Source organism: Macaca mulatta, chromosome 2 (genome assembly GCF_049350105.2).
Source record: "Macaca mulatta isolate MMU2019108-1 chromosome 2, T2T-MMU8v2.0, whole genome shotgun sequence".
Lineage (NCBI taxonomy): Eukaryota > Metazoa > Chordata > Mammalia > Primates > Cercopithecidae > Macaca > Macaca mulatta.
This window is the reverse complement of record NC_133407.1, coordinates 46,640,119-46,657,704: the sequence shown is the minus strand read 5'-3', so window position 1 is coordinate 46,657,704 and position 17,586 is coordinate 46,640,119. Positions and strand designations below refer to the sequence as shown.

The 17,586-nt window shown below is 40.2% G+C and overlaps 1 protein-coding gene across 1 annotated transcript in view; it reads left to right on the top strand.

The window, feature by feature from the left end:
- Window positions 1–17,586, top strand: part of SLC9A9 (solute carrier family 9 member A9) — a 605,167-nt gene that overhangs the window by 193,022 nt on the left and 394,559 nt on the right. The window contains exon 6 of the mRNA XM_001111715.5: window positions 13,478–13,583. Within this exon, the coding sequence (XP_001111715.2) occupies window positions 13,478–13,583 (106 nt within the window). The remainder of the gene's footprint in view (window positions 1–13,477; window positions 13,584–17,586) is intronic.

Sequence of the window (17,586 nt, the reverse complement as noted above, 5' to 3'; positions counted from 1 at the left end):
GACTTTTTTTGGTTGGTAGGCTATTAATTATTGCCTCAATTTCAGAGCTTATTATTGGTCTGTTCATGGATTCAACTTCTTCCTGGTTTAGTCTTGGGAGGGTGCATGTGTCCAGGAAATTATCCATTTCTTCCAGACTTTCTACTTTATTTGCACAGAGATGTTTATAGTATTCTCTGATGGTAGTTTTTACTTCAGTGGCATTGTTGGTGATATCCCCTTTATCACTTTTTATTGTGTCTATTTGATTATTCTCTCTTTTCTTCTTTAGTAGTCTTGCTAGTGGTCTATCAATTTTGTTGATCTTTTCAAAAAACTAGCTCCTGGATTCACTGATTTTTTGAAGCGTTTTTTTGTGTCTCTATCTCCTTCAGTTCTGCTCTGATCTTAGTTATTTCTTGCCTTCTGCTCGCTTTTGAATGTATTTGCTCTTGCTTCTCTAGTTCTTTTAATTGTGATGTTAGGGTGTCAATTTTAGATCTTTCCTGCTTTCTCTTGTGGGCATTTAGTGCTATAAATTTCCCTCCACACACTGCTTTAAATATGTCCCAGAGATTCTGGTATGTTGTGTCTTTGTACTCATTGGTTTCAAAGAACATCTTTATTTCTGCCTTCATTTCACCATTTACCCAGTAGTCATTCAGGAGCAGGTTGTTTAGTTTCCATGTAGTTGTGTGGTTTTGAGTGAGTTTCTTAATCCTGAGTTCTAATTTGATTTCACTATGGTCTAAGAAACATTTTGTTATAATTTCTCTTCTTTTACATTTGCTGAGGAGTGCTTTACTTCCAACTATGTGGTCAATTTTGGAATAAGTATGATGTGGTGCTGAGAAGAATGTATATTCTGTTGATTTGGGGTGGAGAGTTCTGTAGATATCTATTAGGTCCGCTTGGTGCAGAGCTGAGTTCACGTCCTGGATATCCTTGTTAACTTTCTGTCTTGTTGATCTGTCTAATGTTGACAGTGTTAAAGTCTCCCACTATTATTGTGTGGGAGTCTAAGTCTCTTTGTAGGTCTCTAAGGACTTGATTTATGAATCTGGATGCTCCTGTATTGGGTACATATATATTTAAGATAGTTAGCTCTTCTTGTTGAATCAATCCCTTTACCATTATGTAATGGCCTTCTTTGTCTCTTTTGATCTTTGTTGGTTTAAAGTCTGTTTTATCAGAGGCTAGGATTGCAACCCCTGCTTTTTTTTGTTTTCCATTTGCTTGGTAGATCTTCCTCCACCCTTTATTTTGAGCCTGTGTGTGTCCCTGCACGTGAGATGGGTCTCTTAAATACGGCAAACTGATGGGTCTTGACTCTTTATCCAATTTGCCAGTCTGTGTTTTTTAATTGGGGCATTTATCCCATTTACATTTAAGGTTAATATTGTTATGTGTAAATTTGATCCTGTCATTATGATATTAGCTGGTTATTTTACTCATTAGTTGATGCAGTTTCTTCCTAGCCTAAATGGTCTTTACATTTTGGCATGTTTTTGCAATGGCTGGTACCAGTTGTTCCTTTCCATGTTTTGTGCTTCCTTCAGGAGCTCTTGTAAGGCAGGCCTGGTGGTTACAAAATCTCTTAGCATTTGCTTGTCTGTAAAAGATTTTATTTCTCCTTCACTTATGAAGCTTAGTGTGGCTGGATATGAGATTCTGGGTTGAAAATTCTTTTCTTTAAGAATGCTGAATATTGGCCCCCCCCTCTCTTCTGGCTTGTACAGTTTCTGCTGAGAGATCCGCTGTTAGTCTGATGGGCTTCCCTTTGTGGGTAACAGACCTTTCTCTCTGGCTGCCCTTAACATTTTTTCCTTCATTTCAACCTTGGAGAATCTGATAATCTGACGTTATGTATCTCAGGGTTGCCCTTCTCGAGGAGTATCTCTGTGGTGTTCTCTGTATTTCCTGAATTTGAATGTTGGCCTGCCTTGCTAGGTTGGGGAAGTTCTCCTAGATAATATATTGAAGAGTGTTTTCCAACTCGGTTCCATTCTTCCCATCACTTTCAGGTACACTAATCAAACATAGATTTGGTCTTTTCACATAGTCCCATATTTATTGGAGGCTTTGTTCGTTTCTTTTTACTCTTTTTTCTCTAAACTTCTCTTCTCACTTCATTTCATTCATTTGATCTTCAATCACTGATACCCTTTCTTCCACTTGATCAAATTGGCTACTGAAGCTTGCACATGTGTCATGTAGTTCTTGTGCCATGGTTTTCAGCTCCATGAGGTCATTTAAGGTCTTCTTTATGCTGTTTATTCTAGTTAGCCATTCATCTAAACTTTTTTCAAGGTTTTTAGCTTCCTTGCGATGGGGTCGAAAATTCTCCTTTAGCTCAGAGAAGTTTGTTATTACCGAACTTCTGAAGCCTACTTCTGTCAACTCATCAAAGTCATTCTCTGTTCAGCTTTGTTCCATTGTTGGTGAGGAGCTGCGATCCTTTGGAGGAGAAAAGGTACTCTGATTTTTAGAATTTTCAGCTTTTCTGCTCTGGTTTCTCCCCATCTTTGTGGTTTTATCTACCATTGGTCTTTGATGATGGTGGCCTACAGATGGGGTTTTGGTGTGAATGTCTTTTTTGTTGGTGGTCATGCTATTCTTTTCTGTTTGTTAGTTTTCCTTCTAACAGTCAGGACCCTCAGCTGCAGGTCTGTTGGAGTTTGCTGGAGGTCCTCTCCAGACCCTGTTTACCTGGGTATCACCAGTGGAGGCTGCAGAACAGCAAATATTGCAGAACAGCAAATGTTGCTACCTGATCTTTCCTCTGGAAGTTTTGTCTCAGAGGGGTACTCAGCTGTATGAGGTGTCAGTTGGCCCTTACTAGGAGGTATCTCCCATTTAAGCTACTGGGGGTCAGGGACCCACTTGAGGAGGCAGACTGTCAGTTCTCAGATCTCAGACTCCGTGATGGGAGAACCACTACTCTCTTCAAAGCTGTCAGACAGGGGTGTTTAAGTCTGCAAAAGTTTCTGCTGCCTTTTGTTCAGCTATGCCCTGCCCCCAGAGGTGGAGTCTACAGAAGCATGCAGGCATCCTTGAGCTGCGCTGGACTCCACCCAGTTCAAGCCTCCCAGACACTTTGTTTACCTAGTCAAGCCTCAACAATAGTGGACGCCCTCCCCCAGCCTGGCTGCCACCTCGCAGTTCAATCTTGGACTTAGCAAGGCTCTGTGGGCATGAGACCCACCAAGCCAGGTGCGGGATATAATCTCCTGGTGTGCCGATTGCTAAGACTACTGGAAAAGTGCACTATTATGGTGGGAGAGTCCCAATTTTCCAGGTACTGTCTGTCACGGTTTCCCTTGGCTAGGAAATGGAATTCCCTGACCCCTTGCACTTCCCAGGTGAGGTGATACCCCACCCTGCTTCAGCTCACACTCCGTGGGCTGCATCCACTGTCCAGCAAGTCCCAGTAAGATGAACTCGGTACTTTAGCTGGAAATGCAGAAATCACCCATCTTCTGCGTTGCTCATGCTAGGAGCCGTAGACTGGAGCTGTTCCTATTTGGCCATGTTAGAACGATCTCAAAATGCTACTTTCATATAAGTATTTTATCTACAACTGAACTTCTTCATTCTTATATTATTTTTCAGTCCAGAAAGGATTATTATAAGGCTAAAATTCCAGAAATGACAGAGCTAGTTTATGCTGCAGTATTTAGTACAATAGAACATTTCTGAAACTGGTTTCTTTTTCTCTCCTTGCCTGACCTTGTAAAACACTGAACTACAAAATGTGGCTTGCCTCTTAATATTATGTTCTCTAAAGTTGGAGATTTTTCTATTGTAAATAAGATAAATCACACCACTAAAAAATACAAACATAAAGTTTGTGGATCAGTGATGGTTCCACTCCTTGAGATGGTAATTCAAGTACAAGAGCAGCAGAGTTGCTGAGGCTAGTTAGCGGGTAGGGAATCTGTAAGACATCTATGCCCAGTGCCAGGCACACAACAGGTGCTTGATAAGTAGTTGTTCAGGTAGAACAACTCCCACTGGAGTTGTCTTGGCAATGGTTGGATATGGGAGTCTATAGCTGAGGAAGAGGAGGCCAGGCACAGTGACTCACACCTGTAATCCCAGCTGTAATTTGGGAGGCCAAGATGGGTGGATCATTCAAGGTCAGGAGTTCAAGACCAGCCTGGCCAACATAAGGAAACCCTGTCTCTACTAAAAATAGAGGAAGGGATGGACTAGAGATCGACATCACCAGATATTGATGAAATTACTCAAGTTGAGTTTACAAAGTTAGAAGGGGATTGGAGATTTTTTCCTGGACAATGCCTATATTAAAGGGATGGGTTTACAAAGGAGACTGAAGAAAACCTGGAGGGGTTAAAGGAAAATCACAAGGGGCTAGTCTCCTCAAAACAAAGGAGGAGAGCACTTAGAGAGACAGGAAGAGTTCACAGTGCCAGGTCCCACAGTGGGGTCAAGTAGTGTGGAAGCCCAGGGAGAAATCCTGAGGAAGGCCAGGTCCTCACAGACAGCATGTGGGGCCTTGGGGAAGAGACTCTGAGTTCCAGGCTTTATGTTCTTGTTAAGTTTTACCAGTTTCATAAGTAGGTTGCTGTCTTTTCTAATTCTAAAAATAGTGCACATTTATTGTAGAAATTTTAGAAAATACAAAAAAGCTCAAAAAGAAAATTAAAATGGCCATTGTTTGCTTCTATGTTGAGAGCTGCTTTATGACTTTTGGCTTGCTCCCCTCAGACTTGGCTTGCCAGGTTTGTTAACCTTCCATCCTAGTTTGGATTTTACCATTCCCATCTCATCACCAATTCTTCATAGTGATTGAACTCAACAGTGTAGCCCAGATAGGGTAAAAACTGGCAAATAAAGTGATTTGATGAGCTATAAAATGGTGCATTCCGAGTAAATGAGTGATCTGTGGCCTGTGATGATGGCACCAAGAGGGATACACATGGATAATTACATCGCCAACAGAGGACCTCAAAGGCACACATATTTGAAAATCTATAGCCTTGTTATTGGTCCAGGTTTTCCCTTGCTAAGCATAACCTAAAACATGAATTTGTTTAAGTGACTTACTTCTTTCCTGCTAGTGGTGGGGTAAGGGGAGTGGAGGCTGTGCTATAGCTAAGAGAACACTCTAGCCACATCTCACTCATTAACTCATTGAAAAGTCAAATATCTGGGAGCTTGGCCTCCCCACCATTTTGTCATTCTTACTGTAAGAGAGGAACAGAGTATATTTGTTTGATAGAACTGCTATGAGAATTACTACAAACTTAGTGGCTTAAGACAGCACAGATGTATTACGTCACAGTTCCATAGGTCAGAAGTCCAGGTTGGCTCTATTGGGTTCTTGGATCAGAGTCTCACAAGGCAAAAATCAACCTACTGACTGGTAGGACTCTCATCAGGAAGCTCTAGGTTTAGGTTGTTGACAGAATGCAGTTTCTTCCCATCAGAAGACCAAGGTCTCTGTTTCCTTGGGGCTGAAAGTTGAGGTCACGCTTGGCTCCAAGAGGTTTCTCTCTCTCTGGCCCTTGCAAGTGATCCCCTACATCTCAGAGCCAGGAACAGTGTGTTGGATCCTTCTCACACTTGGGATCTTCCCAACCTTCCCTTTCTTTCACGTTTCTTCAGTTACATCTCTCTGACTATAGCCTAAAACATTTTTCTGCTCTTAAGAGCTCAGGTGATTAGGTTGGACCTGCCCAGGTAATCTAACGTGATCTGCCTATTTTAAGGTCCATAACTGTATTAGTCTGTTCTCACACTGCTGATAAAGACATACCCAAGACCAGCTAATTTATAAAAGAAAGAGGTTTAATTGACTCACAGCTCCACATGGCTGGGGAGCCCTCACAATCATGGTGGAAGGCAAATGAGGAGCAAAGTTACGTCTTGGCAGGCAAGAGAGAGCTTGTGTACCAGAAATTCCCTTTATGAATCCCTCAGAGCTTGTGAGACTCATTCACTATCACAAGAACAGCACAGGAAAGACCTGCTCCTCGTGATTCAATTATCTCCCACCAGGTCCCTCCCATGACATGTGGGAATTATGGGAGCTACAATTCAAGATGAGATTTGGGTGGGGATACAGCCAAATCATATCAATAACCTTAAGTACACCTTCAAAGCTCCTTTTGGCATGCAAGGCAACATATTCATATGCTCTGAGGATGAGTGCATTCTTCAGCTTACCACATAGGGTGATGACAGGGGTAGATTTATGATATAACCAATCTCTTTCTGTCTTTTTTCTTCCCTGTATCTCACCCAGGCCCAATGTTGACTCTTTTCAATATTACTCTTGTTTACCCTTGGCAACTTTCTAATCTATTTAGGGAACCGGCATGGTCATCTTCCACTTTGAAACAGTTCTGTAATGTCCCTCCGGGTCCTGATCCACTGGTTGGGAAGTGATGGTACAAGAAATCTGCTTCTTTCATATCTTTTTGTAGCAAGAGAAAAAACTTGTTTGGGAAGCCCTCTTATTTTGTGTGTACCATGATCATGACTAACACAGTTGTCTTTTGAACATGTCTCTTTCCTCACAGTTCTTACATGTCATGGCTCACAGTGATATTTTTACCTCCAAGTGTTGATTTTTCTTTTTTTTTTTTTTTTTTTTTTGGTGACCCATCCTAACTATGGCTGCTGCTTTTTTATTCCATAGAGCTTTATTTAATGTTTTTTCATGATTTGTAGATAAACCCTTGCCCACCGTTTTCATTTTTAGAAAGGAAAAATGCTGAAGTGATAATCCTAGTTGGAAAATGCTTGTATGAAGGGATGAGTCATCATCACTCAGATACTGGGCATGTTGCACAGATTCCCTGTTAAACTTCACCATGGCTCATTAAACCTCATTGGTGAGAAAATTGAATCTTTGTTAAATGTTTATGTTCTTTGCTAATGTTAAATTTAGAATATCTCTGATGTAGGTACCCTTGGGGAAGATTTTAAAACACTAGGTAAAGTGCCCGCAGATTTCAGTCCATAAGTTCCCAGATATAAGACCTGGAAAACATTCCCACCTGGATTGATCTTCCAGTTTCTCCCTTTCCAGTCTTAATATATCCTACTTTTCTTAATGCCAAACCACATGACCTTCTGGTTACCTTTTTCTACTCTCAGTGACTGCTAAGGATTATACTTCTGGTTTTTCATCAACAAAAGGAAATTGGTTATTCTCAAACACCACTCAGCCATGTTTGAAGTCAAGGGATAGAGGTGGGATTGTCAATATTTTTATTACGCACCCATAATAAATCTCTGCCCACAAAGCATTTACATTTCAAAAAAAAAGGCTTAAACAAGTATAAATATCAGCAACAGAAATATGATTCTAGAAATGTGATAGTGGAGTTAATGTAAAAAGAATAATTTTCCTCATTTAAAAGTTATTAGAAATCTCCTACATGTATACCAAAAGAATCAGCTGGTTATTGCATGGCAAAAGATACTAAGATCTCAGGAGCCCTTCTCAACAAGGGAATTAAGCTCTACCGAAGATGATTTGAGGGAATATTTTCTCGTTTCTCTCAAGGATGTGCTTAGCTAGTATCATTCTCAACAGAGAGGAAACAAGTTAATTCATTACATATAACAAATGGCTTAGAGCAGTGGTTCTCAAGATTTTGGGTATCAACACCTCTTGCAATTAGGAAAGACCCCCAGTAGTTTTTGCTTATGTGAGATATATCTATCAATATTTACCATACTAGAGACCAAGCGCAGTGGCTCATGCTGTAATCCCAGCACTTTGTGAGGCCAAGGTGGGCAGATCCCTTGAGGTCAAGAGTTCAAGAGCAGTCTGGCCAAGATGGTGAAACTCCGTCTCTACTAAAAATTCAAAAATTATCTAGGCATGGTGGCAGGCACCTGTAGTCCCAGCTACTCAAGAGGCTGAGGCTGGAGAATCACTTGAACCCGGGAGGCAGAGGTTGCAGTGAGTTGAGATTGCGCCACTACACTCCAGCCTGGGCAACTGAGCGAGACTCAGTCTCAAAAAATAAAATGAATAAATAAAAAATATTTACCATATTAGAAATTAAAACAAATTCTAAAACATGTTTTTATTAATGTATTTAAAATAACAATTGTAAAACATTTGCATGTTAATATAAATAACATATTTTCACCAAAAGTTTATTTTCCAAAACAAAAAAATTAGAAGAGTGGCATTGTTTCACATTTCTACAAAGCTCTTTAACATATAGTGCAATGGAAGACAGCTGGATTCTCATATCTTGCTTCTGCATTCAATCTGTTGCATCATGTAGCCTCTGGAAAATTAAAAAATGCAAGTAACGTATTCATGTTATTATGAAAATAGTTTTGACCTTGAGGATCTTCCTAGATAGGTCTCAGGAACCTCCAGGGGTCCCTGGGCCACACTTTGAAGCCATTGCTCTTGGGCGTAAGAGCTTGTTTTCCCCAAGGAACCCTATTTGAGGAAGGCTACAAATGTGTGCATGCATATCATATATTCTCCATTATTACCTCAGTACCAAAATGATATAGCATATTGATGTTTAAAATAAAATTGCAAAGTTTTAGGGCTAAATTCTTCATGATGTTTTGTGTAACTTAAAATTTAGAATGACCTCAATAAATTGAACGACTAGTCATTAGCTTTGTAATCTGGTATTGTTTCTCCGACTCAGAAGGGTTAGTCTTTTCACTTGTATTCTAGGATTACGATTGGCAAAACTTGACTGGCAAAATCAATCCAGGCATCAATTTTGCTGCTGAATCTTTGCTGAGAATTTAATAGTTCTCAAAATAATTACTATATTTCAGCCTGCACCCAGATACCACAACTTTTTTGAAAGCCTCTCCTTCAGATCTCACTGTATACAATATTTCGGGAAAGTAGGAAAAGTTACAGGAGAATTTCCTCCTCCATGCTCCTTCTTAGTAAAAGAAAATACATTTTCACAATAATCATTTTTTGGAAATGGAAAAATGCTACCTCGTTTATGAGAATACCAAGGTTCTACACCTGTCAGGCCTGATACCGATTCAGCTGCAAAAGCTTCAGATGTTTTTGATTCTCTATGTGTCATGGACAAGTGTCATACATACTGATTTGCACAGAAAACCATAGAGAGCAATCTCCAAGGGAGAGCCAGCATTCTGACAAGGCTGAATGACAACTTAGGAGGACAGGGGTAGGAACTATTCCATGTTATTGTTCTTCGACCCAGGCAGATCTTGTGCTAGGTTGCTGAGAGCTGCCACATTAAAGTATCATTTGAAATTTAAATTCCTTATAAAACACTTAGAAAATAGGGGTCACAGAGCTGCTAATGGAGATTCTAGGGAAGGGTCTGTCACTAAATCACCCTAAAGACTTGGAAGTTCTGAAAGGGCATCAAGAAAGTGGTCAGTTGAAAAGACAGCAGTTTAAAAAAATTGTAAAACATCTTAGAGTAAATACATTGAGATACTCATGGAGTCATGTAGTCACTCTCTGTATTTTTATCCCTAGGTGGTGTGGTTATCATCTTTGAGATGAAAAAGGATGAGTTTTGATGCTATAATAGAGTTGTAGTAGGGGAAAAGACCCTTGGTATGATGAAGAAATCAAAATATTGCATCATTTTAGTGCTACAGTTTTCTCTTACAGATTGAAAATTATCCTGTGTTTGACCCTAACAGTGTTTCATGAAACTTGCATTATCTGCCTCCAAGATATTCTGCACATTTTCAACCCTCCTTTAGCCTCTAACTCATGTGTTTCTCTCCTGACTCTCAGCAGATGATCTTACTTTCCTGAAAAGATGCATTCCCCATCTGCCTTTCAGTTTTCTTCTGCCTTCTCCAGACCTTGCTCCAGCAGTTTTCTCATCCTTTTTCTCTGTCTTCAACCTCTCTTTCCTCTGGCTTATTCTTGTCAACCTATAAATTAGATGTCTAGGAGAAAGCCTCACTTAGACCTCATAGGTTATGGATTTTTCTCTCTTCATCCTTTATCAAAAGCTTCTCAGAGTGCAGTCCACACCACTGGCTCCTCACTCGTTCCCCTCAAAGACCTTTACCATTTGATAACTGAAATTATTTTCTCAGCGATCTCCAGGGATTCAGTAGTATTTCTCAGTTATCACATTCCTCTACTATGCTTGCCTAGAGGTAGGGGGGTGTGTGTGTGTGTGTGTGCGTGCGTGCGCGTGTGTGTGCATGCATGTTCATCTACTTGAGCATAAGATCATATGTGCTTGTATCTTTTATTATCAATTTGAAAGACAAAGTGAATTTTTCTCTCGCTACAACATCAGGTAGGAAGAGGGTATGTAGAGGAGAAGGAACTCCAAGCCACAAGTGAAGCATGAGAATCTGCCACTAAAAGACGAGTGGAACTAAAGTAAGATAAAGACAGAAATGACCAAATTGTCTGATAAAATCAAAAGTTTAAGAAATCGGATTGCATCTTTTCCCCTTCCTATCCACACGATGTCCAGAGTGTTTTCCTCTTGTGGTCCCAAGAATTCTCACTTACATGGGCGTTGACTTTTAGTCCTGCCTTGGACCTAGGTTATCCTTACCAACCTAGCAAGGTGTGGGCAGAGCTGCTATGTGCATGTCCACGGCTGTCCCAAAAATTCTCTCCTGGGGAGGTGCTGCAGAGAGTCTTGGACATTGCATGTAAGACTGAGCCCTGCCAGGGAGCTAATTAAATGAGTTTTTTTTAAAGCTCCAAGCTCAGCAGCAGAGTGGGTGACTAATTTCCTGACTCACCTATTCGACTCTTTGTGTTCCCAGCCAAATACTCCCTCTCGTAGGACACACTGCCTAGCTTTATTTCAAAACTATTCCATTTCTTCACAGGGTAGACAAGAATGTGCAAAGTAACAGTTTTCTCTTGTGTGTGGGACATCGTTTATGAAATGGAGTTCAGTTCTTTGTTCAAAAGGAATTTTGTGGGAATGTCAGAGCAGTGGTGAACAAAAACTGGATATTCAATTAAAAGCCTTTCCTCTTCAAAGCTCAAAGCTTTCGTTAGACAGATGTAGAGTCTTCCCCACAGGGCAGAGGGGCTCCGTAAGTGGAGAGGTGGGGTAAGGGCCTTACCTTCCTTTTTGTGGGCCTAGGAAACCTTCATGGAAGTGGAGATGGGCTGCAAGTCCTTTTCAGAGCTTGATGATACAAATGAACAGCTACAGAGACTAAAGTTAACAATAGAGAGGCCACGATAGAATGTTCTAGTTTTAAAAAGTTACTTTTATTCCACAAAATCCTAGCCAAAGGAAAATGTTGCTAACCAAATCCCACTGTAACCTTTTTGTTTTGGGTAGATGCAGTGTCTTACCTCTATCCAAAAAGGAGAAAGAGATTACTTAGCAGAAGTGTTTGCTTCCTCCCTCCCACCACCTGCAACATCTAAAGGTTGTGGCAAATGTTAACAGCTTCATGCTAGTAGAAAGCTAGTAAAATCTCTGCCATTTTACCTATCATGATTAATAGGACCTATTCAACTAGAATAATAAAATTGATTCTATGCCTGATAAAATTGGATCTGGCCAATTGTCATGTCAATTCATGGCATTTTCTTTCTTTTTTTTTGGATTTTGCAGTAGCTTCTTTAAAAAAAACTTTTTAATTGACAAAAATTGTATATATTACGGTATACAGCAGAATTTTTTGGAATATGCATATCTTGCAGAATAGCTAAATCAGGCTGATTAACGCATGTATTAGCTTCCATGCTTTTGTCATTGTACTGAGAACACTTAAAATCTGCTCTCTTAGCAATTTTCAAGTGTACAATACATTGCTATTAAATATAGTCACATGTTGTACCATAGATCAAAATCCAGAGTCATTCCTTGCTGCCTCTCAAGCACCAACACCCACCAATTTTCCATCTCAAATATCTCTGGGGTGCTGTCACCTCTGCTGTATCTTTCTTGATGGTATCTCTTATTCATTCACTCATTAAAGGCTTACTATGTTGCATCACTGTGCTAAGGGCTTGTGGCACACAGAGAAGATGAAAACCAGTGAGGTACCTTTGTGAAGTACAAAGCACAGTGGTCATTGGTCTATTAGAACCCAAGACAATGAAGATGTAAGAGTTTGGGAGCATGGATCCGGGCCTCTTCCTGTCCTGGTACAACTCACCTCTTACCGGAATTACTGGGAAAGCCTCCAGCCATGTGTCCATTCTGCCCTCTGCCCTTCTGCCTGAGCTTTATTTCCAAGGTTCAGATTGTGTCATTTCTCTTATTAAAACTTTTAATCACTCTCTATTATGAAAGAACAAGTTCCAAACTTCTTAATCCTACCTATAAAACCTTCAAAGTCAACTTGACTTTCTTGCTTTTATTCCCTCGTAGCACTATTTTGTACAACACAGTTACTAACCTCACCATCCATGAAATAGGAAAAAACAGAATTAAAAGTACCCACTCTGCCTTAAACATTTGCCATCAGTATCATTTTCAACCTATCTCTTTCCCCCTTGGCAATTAATTCAATGGATCATTTTCCTAATGATTGCTGTTCACACTCTGCTTAACTGTTTTAAATATCAAGATATTGAATAGTTTTGATGAATACAGATAATCAGCATGTGATTATTGACTGCCCTAATGTACTTACAGAGGCTCAATACAAGAACATGGCATATAGTAGCAGGCCATGCAGCAGGCAACCAGAAACAAATCCTCATGTCCTGTTCTTAAGAACACTGAATCCGTCTTTATAGGTGAGCGTGATCTCCGGACAGAATGAGACCCAGGTGGAACCATGCCTCCCTTCACAGTAGTAGGCCATTGCAACAACTTCATTTATTCATTCACTCATTCATTTAGTCATTCATGCATCAAGCAGTTACTGAGTATGGCCTAATACCATGTGTCCAAAGATGAACCCCATTTCCAGGGAGCTCCCAGTCCTGTGGTAAGTTCAGTGATTTGATCCAAATGCTGGGATCCAGAAAGGAGTGAGTCAGGTCTCTGATGAGGCAGTTGAAGGGTTGGGAGGGGACACTTGAAAGGTTCTTAAAGAATGAAAAAAAAATGAGTCTTCGGTAGCAAGAAGTGTGTGTGTGTGTGTGTGTGTGTGTGTGTGTGTGTGTTTAAGGAATAGGAGGATGGTAGCAAGTGGACGAGAAGGGAATTGCTGCCATAGTAGAAGGAATCAAAATGCAAAGGTAGTTAAGAAACTACACAGTGTGTTTGGGAAATTATGGCAATTTCAGTGTGACTTGAGAAAGGCAGCAAAGGGTGGGCAAAGGGGGCAGAGGGAGATGAGGCTAGAGGGTAAGCAAGATGCAGATTATAGGAGACTTGTACTTGGGAGCTCAAATTTTGTCTTTAAGCAGTGGGGAGCCAAGACAAGCCTCTAAGCATCAGATATTTTTTTTGAATAAAGGTCTGGTGTAAGTCATTGGATTTGAGAAGATAAGCATTTAATTAATGTTTTTGAGCAGCGACCATAGCCAAGGAAAACTCCATGCCTGCATCTCAGCTAACCTGCATGTTTGTGTGTGTCTTCCTAGTGACAGTGCTGGCCATTTTCCATGAACTGCACGTCGATCTTGACCTGTACACACTCTTGTTTGGAGAGAGTGTGTTGAATGACGCAGTGGCCATAGTCCTTACATAGTAAGTACCAGAACTTGGCCTATGTTTCTTTAACCATGTGAAATGTACTTTCACTTGTATCTTTTCTCTTATGTCATAGAGTTACAGGCAGTCTCTGGCTTTTTTCAAGGAATTGTTATCACAGAAAATCTCCATAATGGGCACAATTCATTAGGCATCTAATTTCTAATACTATTAATGGGTTTTATGTTTCCAGCTTATTACAAGATACTACCTAGAGGGTAACTTATTTTACTCAATGCATATATTTAGCTGATTCACTTAAGGTTCCTAAAATGCACATAAATGAGCTTTTTTCATTTCAAATCAATATCATTTAATTTTTTGCCTCATATAAGTCACTTTCCAGATAATAGACTAATAGAAACCCTTGTATTGATGGGCAGATTGGCAGATTGGAGCCAGAACGTAAGGATCAGAATACTCTTTATTTCTCAATGCAAAGGTAATGCTGTATAGGATTGCATACATCTTTTAAAAATCACATGACGGATGAAACTGATGGAGCTTCAGCTCAGCACCAATGCAATTTCCCTTTGTGCTGGAAGGATTTTAGGGTGGGGGGATGAGAGCCAGTGCTCTTTCCTTACCTCCTCTTTAGACACTTACCATTTATCTTTAATAAATGCCACTTCAGTGGCTTTCACTATGCCAGAGGTCTCTTCCTGGTTTTAGATTAAGACCAACATTTTGGGCAACTGTCAGATATCCCAAAAGAAAGTCGATATCTGATAATTAAATGTGACAAAAAGATTCTATTCTGGGTGTTAATTACTTCGAATGCAGTTGAAAATGTATTGTGAAGTAACAAAAGATTGTTAAAAGTCGGATCTCACAGAGGGGAGTAGGAAATGACAGAGCAGTACTATTCTTTTTTTCTTTCTTTCTTTTTGCCAGTTGACATTTCTTAAGGCTGCTGCCCCAAAGTTGTCAGTGAATTCAACAACTTTCAAGTGTGTCTCCAAATATACTTACATTTCACCTGGCCACGGAGAAGTGTCTTTCCTGCTTTAAATGAAAATATCAGCGAGTGCAAATTAAGAGCAAAAGCCATGGGCAGATTCACAAATGCTAAAGGATGCTTTTAAAGAAACACCAAGAACAATTAATTAGGACATCAGAAATCCCTGTCCAAGAAATACTAGCATTAAAAGAACATTTGGAGTAAAACTCTTTAAAGATCTGCTGAGTTTCTCATTTTTACTTCCTGAGCTGCCAAGTCAGAAAAGGCCAAGTAAAGCAAAACCACTAAAGTGCAAATGAGCTTGGGAAAGAATCATGCCGACACAACCAGGGAAGGTTTGGCCTTTCTGGTTTCAGGACTACCATTCACAGTAGTTTTCCATTAAAAATGCAGACGCTAAGGATAAATGTTGATGCTGTTGAGCACCAACCTGGGAGCATTTGAAATAGTCCATGTAGTATCTCCTCAGGTCAATACATGGTTGGTATTGCAGGTGCCTCTCCTACCTCTCTACCCATGTCTTCATAATGTTTAATTAAAGAAGATGTGTTTCACACCGTGGCAAGAGCTCTTCCTTTCTAGGAATGAGACGTTGCCATTCTAGCTGAAATCTTGTACTCCTCAGCTTCGGCAATTCTGGTATCGTACAGTGATCCCAGTGAGCTCCAATGTAAAATAAAGGGTAATCCTAAGTAAAATCATTTCACTTCCAAAGCTTACATATTCGAATACCAGCTCTTTCTTTCCATGAGCTCTACTGAGTGGTCTATAGCACTGCCATATCCTGGCCCAGGCTGTCTACCAGTGCTGTCTGCTGCTCACCATGTCCTCCTTTTTGCACATTTCCATGTGCCATTCTCTTCACTTATTCTCACTTGCTCATTTGCTTCTTAAACTTAATTTATAGCACACATACTATTCTCTTTGTACATCTATTTACACAGGTATATTTCCTCTCCTTGCAATGCCTTATCTCCACACACTCTCTGCCAACCATTTTCTGGTTCCCTTAGGAAAGCCATATTTACATATCATTTAAAGGTCTTCTATGACTTTCAGTCTAAAAGTTCAAACATTGTCTCTCCATTTTTCTTTCTCTTCACACTAGACCCTGTATAGCACCCTGACACAACTCTCTGGGTGGTATCTCGCTGCCTTTGGACAAAGCTCACTCCTCTTGGGTTCACCAATTCAGCTTCTGGTTCTGCCTAATCAAGTCTTTCAACTGTTCCCTCAGTCTCCTTCTTTGGGAACCTCCAGCCTGGGCTGAGCTTCTGCTTCACCCCTGCACAGCTCTGGATTTACATATATATTTGCCTTTCTAGATAGTAACTTTTTGAAAGCAGACTCTATGTACTTGAAGTGCGTCTTAGAACAAATGGAAACCTCTTTTGTGTTTTCCCTTTCTTCTTCCATCTTTGTGTGGTTTTGAAGTTTAAGAACAGTAATAGAGTTATTCTTGTGTCATGGGAAAAAAAGTTTTCCATTTCAATGTGAAACCTAATTATTGATGACTATAACCCTTGACCAAGCCCCAAGAGCCCCTCTGAAATAGCCATATACTTTTATTTACCTTCCCATCTGCCAGCAAACCTCCTTGCTTAAGAACCATCTTTTTTAGTTTTAGTATTTTTACACTTTTAATAGTATTGTGGCAATACTATGCTCTAGTATTTAGGCACATTTTAGATTAAAGCAGCTTTTCTTTACTAATCTAAGAAGCATATGATTAATTTTAATACTGTTTCTTGGGTTAACTGTGCTCTGAATTTCAGATACCTAACATAATTAAATTTGATGGCCACAACTCTTGTACGTAGCAGCAGCTGGTGGGTGCTATATCATGCTCCTGTGATTTAAAATGATCCAGAATTGTTTGTGCTAAAATGCAAATAACTTTATTTAACATAAAAGTTTTGAAATTAGCTTGTCCCTAACTCATACTATTATTTCAAACATAAAGGGAATGTCATGCTCAAACATGTATGCATACTGCCTCACAAATGAATTCCACATGATACATTTGCATTTCTAAATGTTATTTAATAGGCTATGAAGGAAGGCAAAAGATATATGGAAGAGATCTCAAAGGGTGTGTGTTTTTGAATCCTGAACAAAAACCTTAATTTCAGAGGCAGCATGATAGAGTAGAAAGAAGCCTAGGTTAAAAGTCATAGGATTTGGTGTCAAAATGGCCACTAATTAACTGTGCAATTACTACAGTTGACAGGAAACCAACCCAAACTGAGGTAAACAAAAAAGGAATCTGTATTAGCTGATGTAACTGAACACCAGTAATAGAAATGGCTCAGTCAAGGATCCAATGAAATGAGCAGGAATCTTTCTTCGCTCAACTTCATGGTTAGCGCCCTCTTCTGGTTACAAGATGGCTGCCAGCATTTCCCAGGGCTGTCTCTTCAGGAGATTTGACCAAGAATTTTTGTTCCACCATTCCCAGACGAAATTTTAGTACCTTTCATAGATTCTGATGCAGTTTATCTTGGAATAATCACTATGGCCAGTAAAGGTACAGCATTTATTGGCTTGGGTCTAAGTCAGCTGCTCCATGAGTTCAAGGGTATATAATCAGCTTCGTTGGAAGCACATGAGCTGAGACTGGAGAAAGGTGGAATTATTGCTCAGGTAATACTGCCATGATAAAGGAAAAGTGGATGCTGGATGGTAACACAACAAAACAAAACCTAGATCGGGGTCCTCAACCCCCAGGCCGTGGACCAGCACTGGTCTGTGGCCTATTAGGAATTGGGCCACACAGCGAGAGGTGAGCAGTGGGCCAGTGAGCAGTACTGCCTGAGCTCCGCCTCTATCAGATCAAGGGCGGCATTAGATTCTCCTAGGAGCGCAAACCCTATTGTGAACTGCGCATGTGAGGGATCTAGGTTGCACACTCCCTATGAGCATCTAATGCCTGAGAATGCCTTGCATCCTGAAGCCATCCCCTCCCCCAATCCATGGAAAAATTGTCTTCCACGAAACAGTTCCCTGGTGCCAAAAAGTCTGGGGACTGCTGACCTAGAT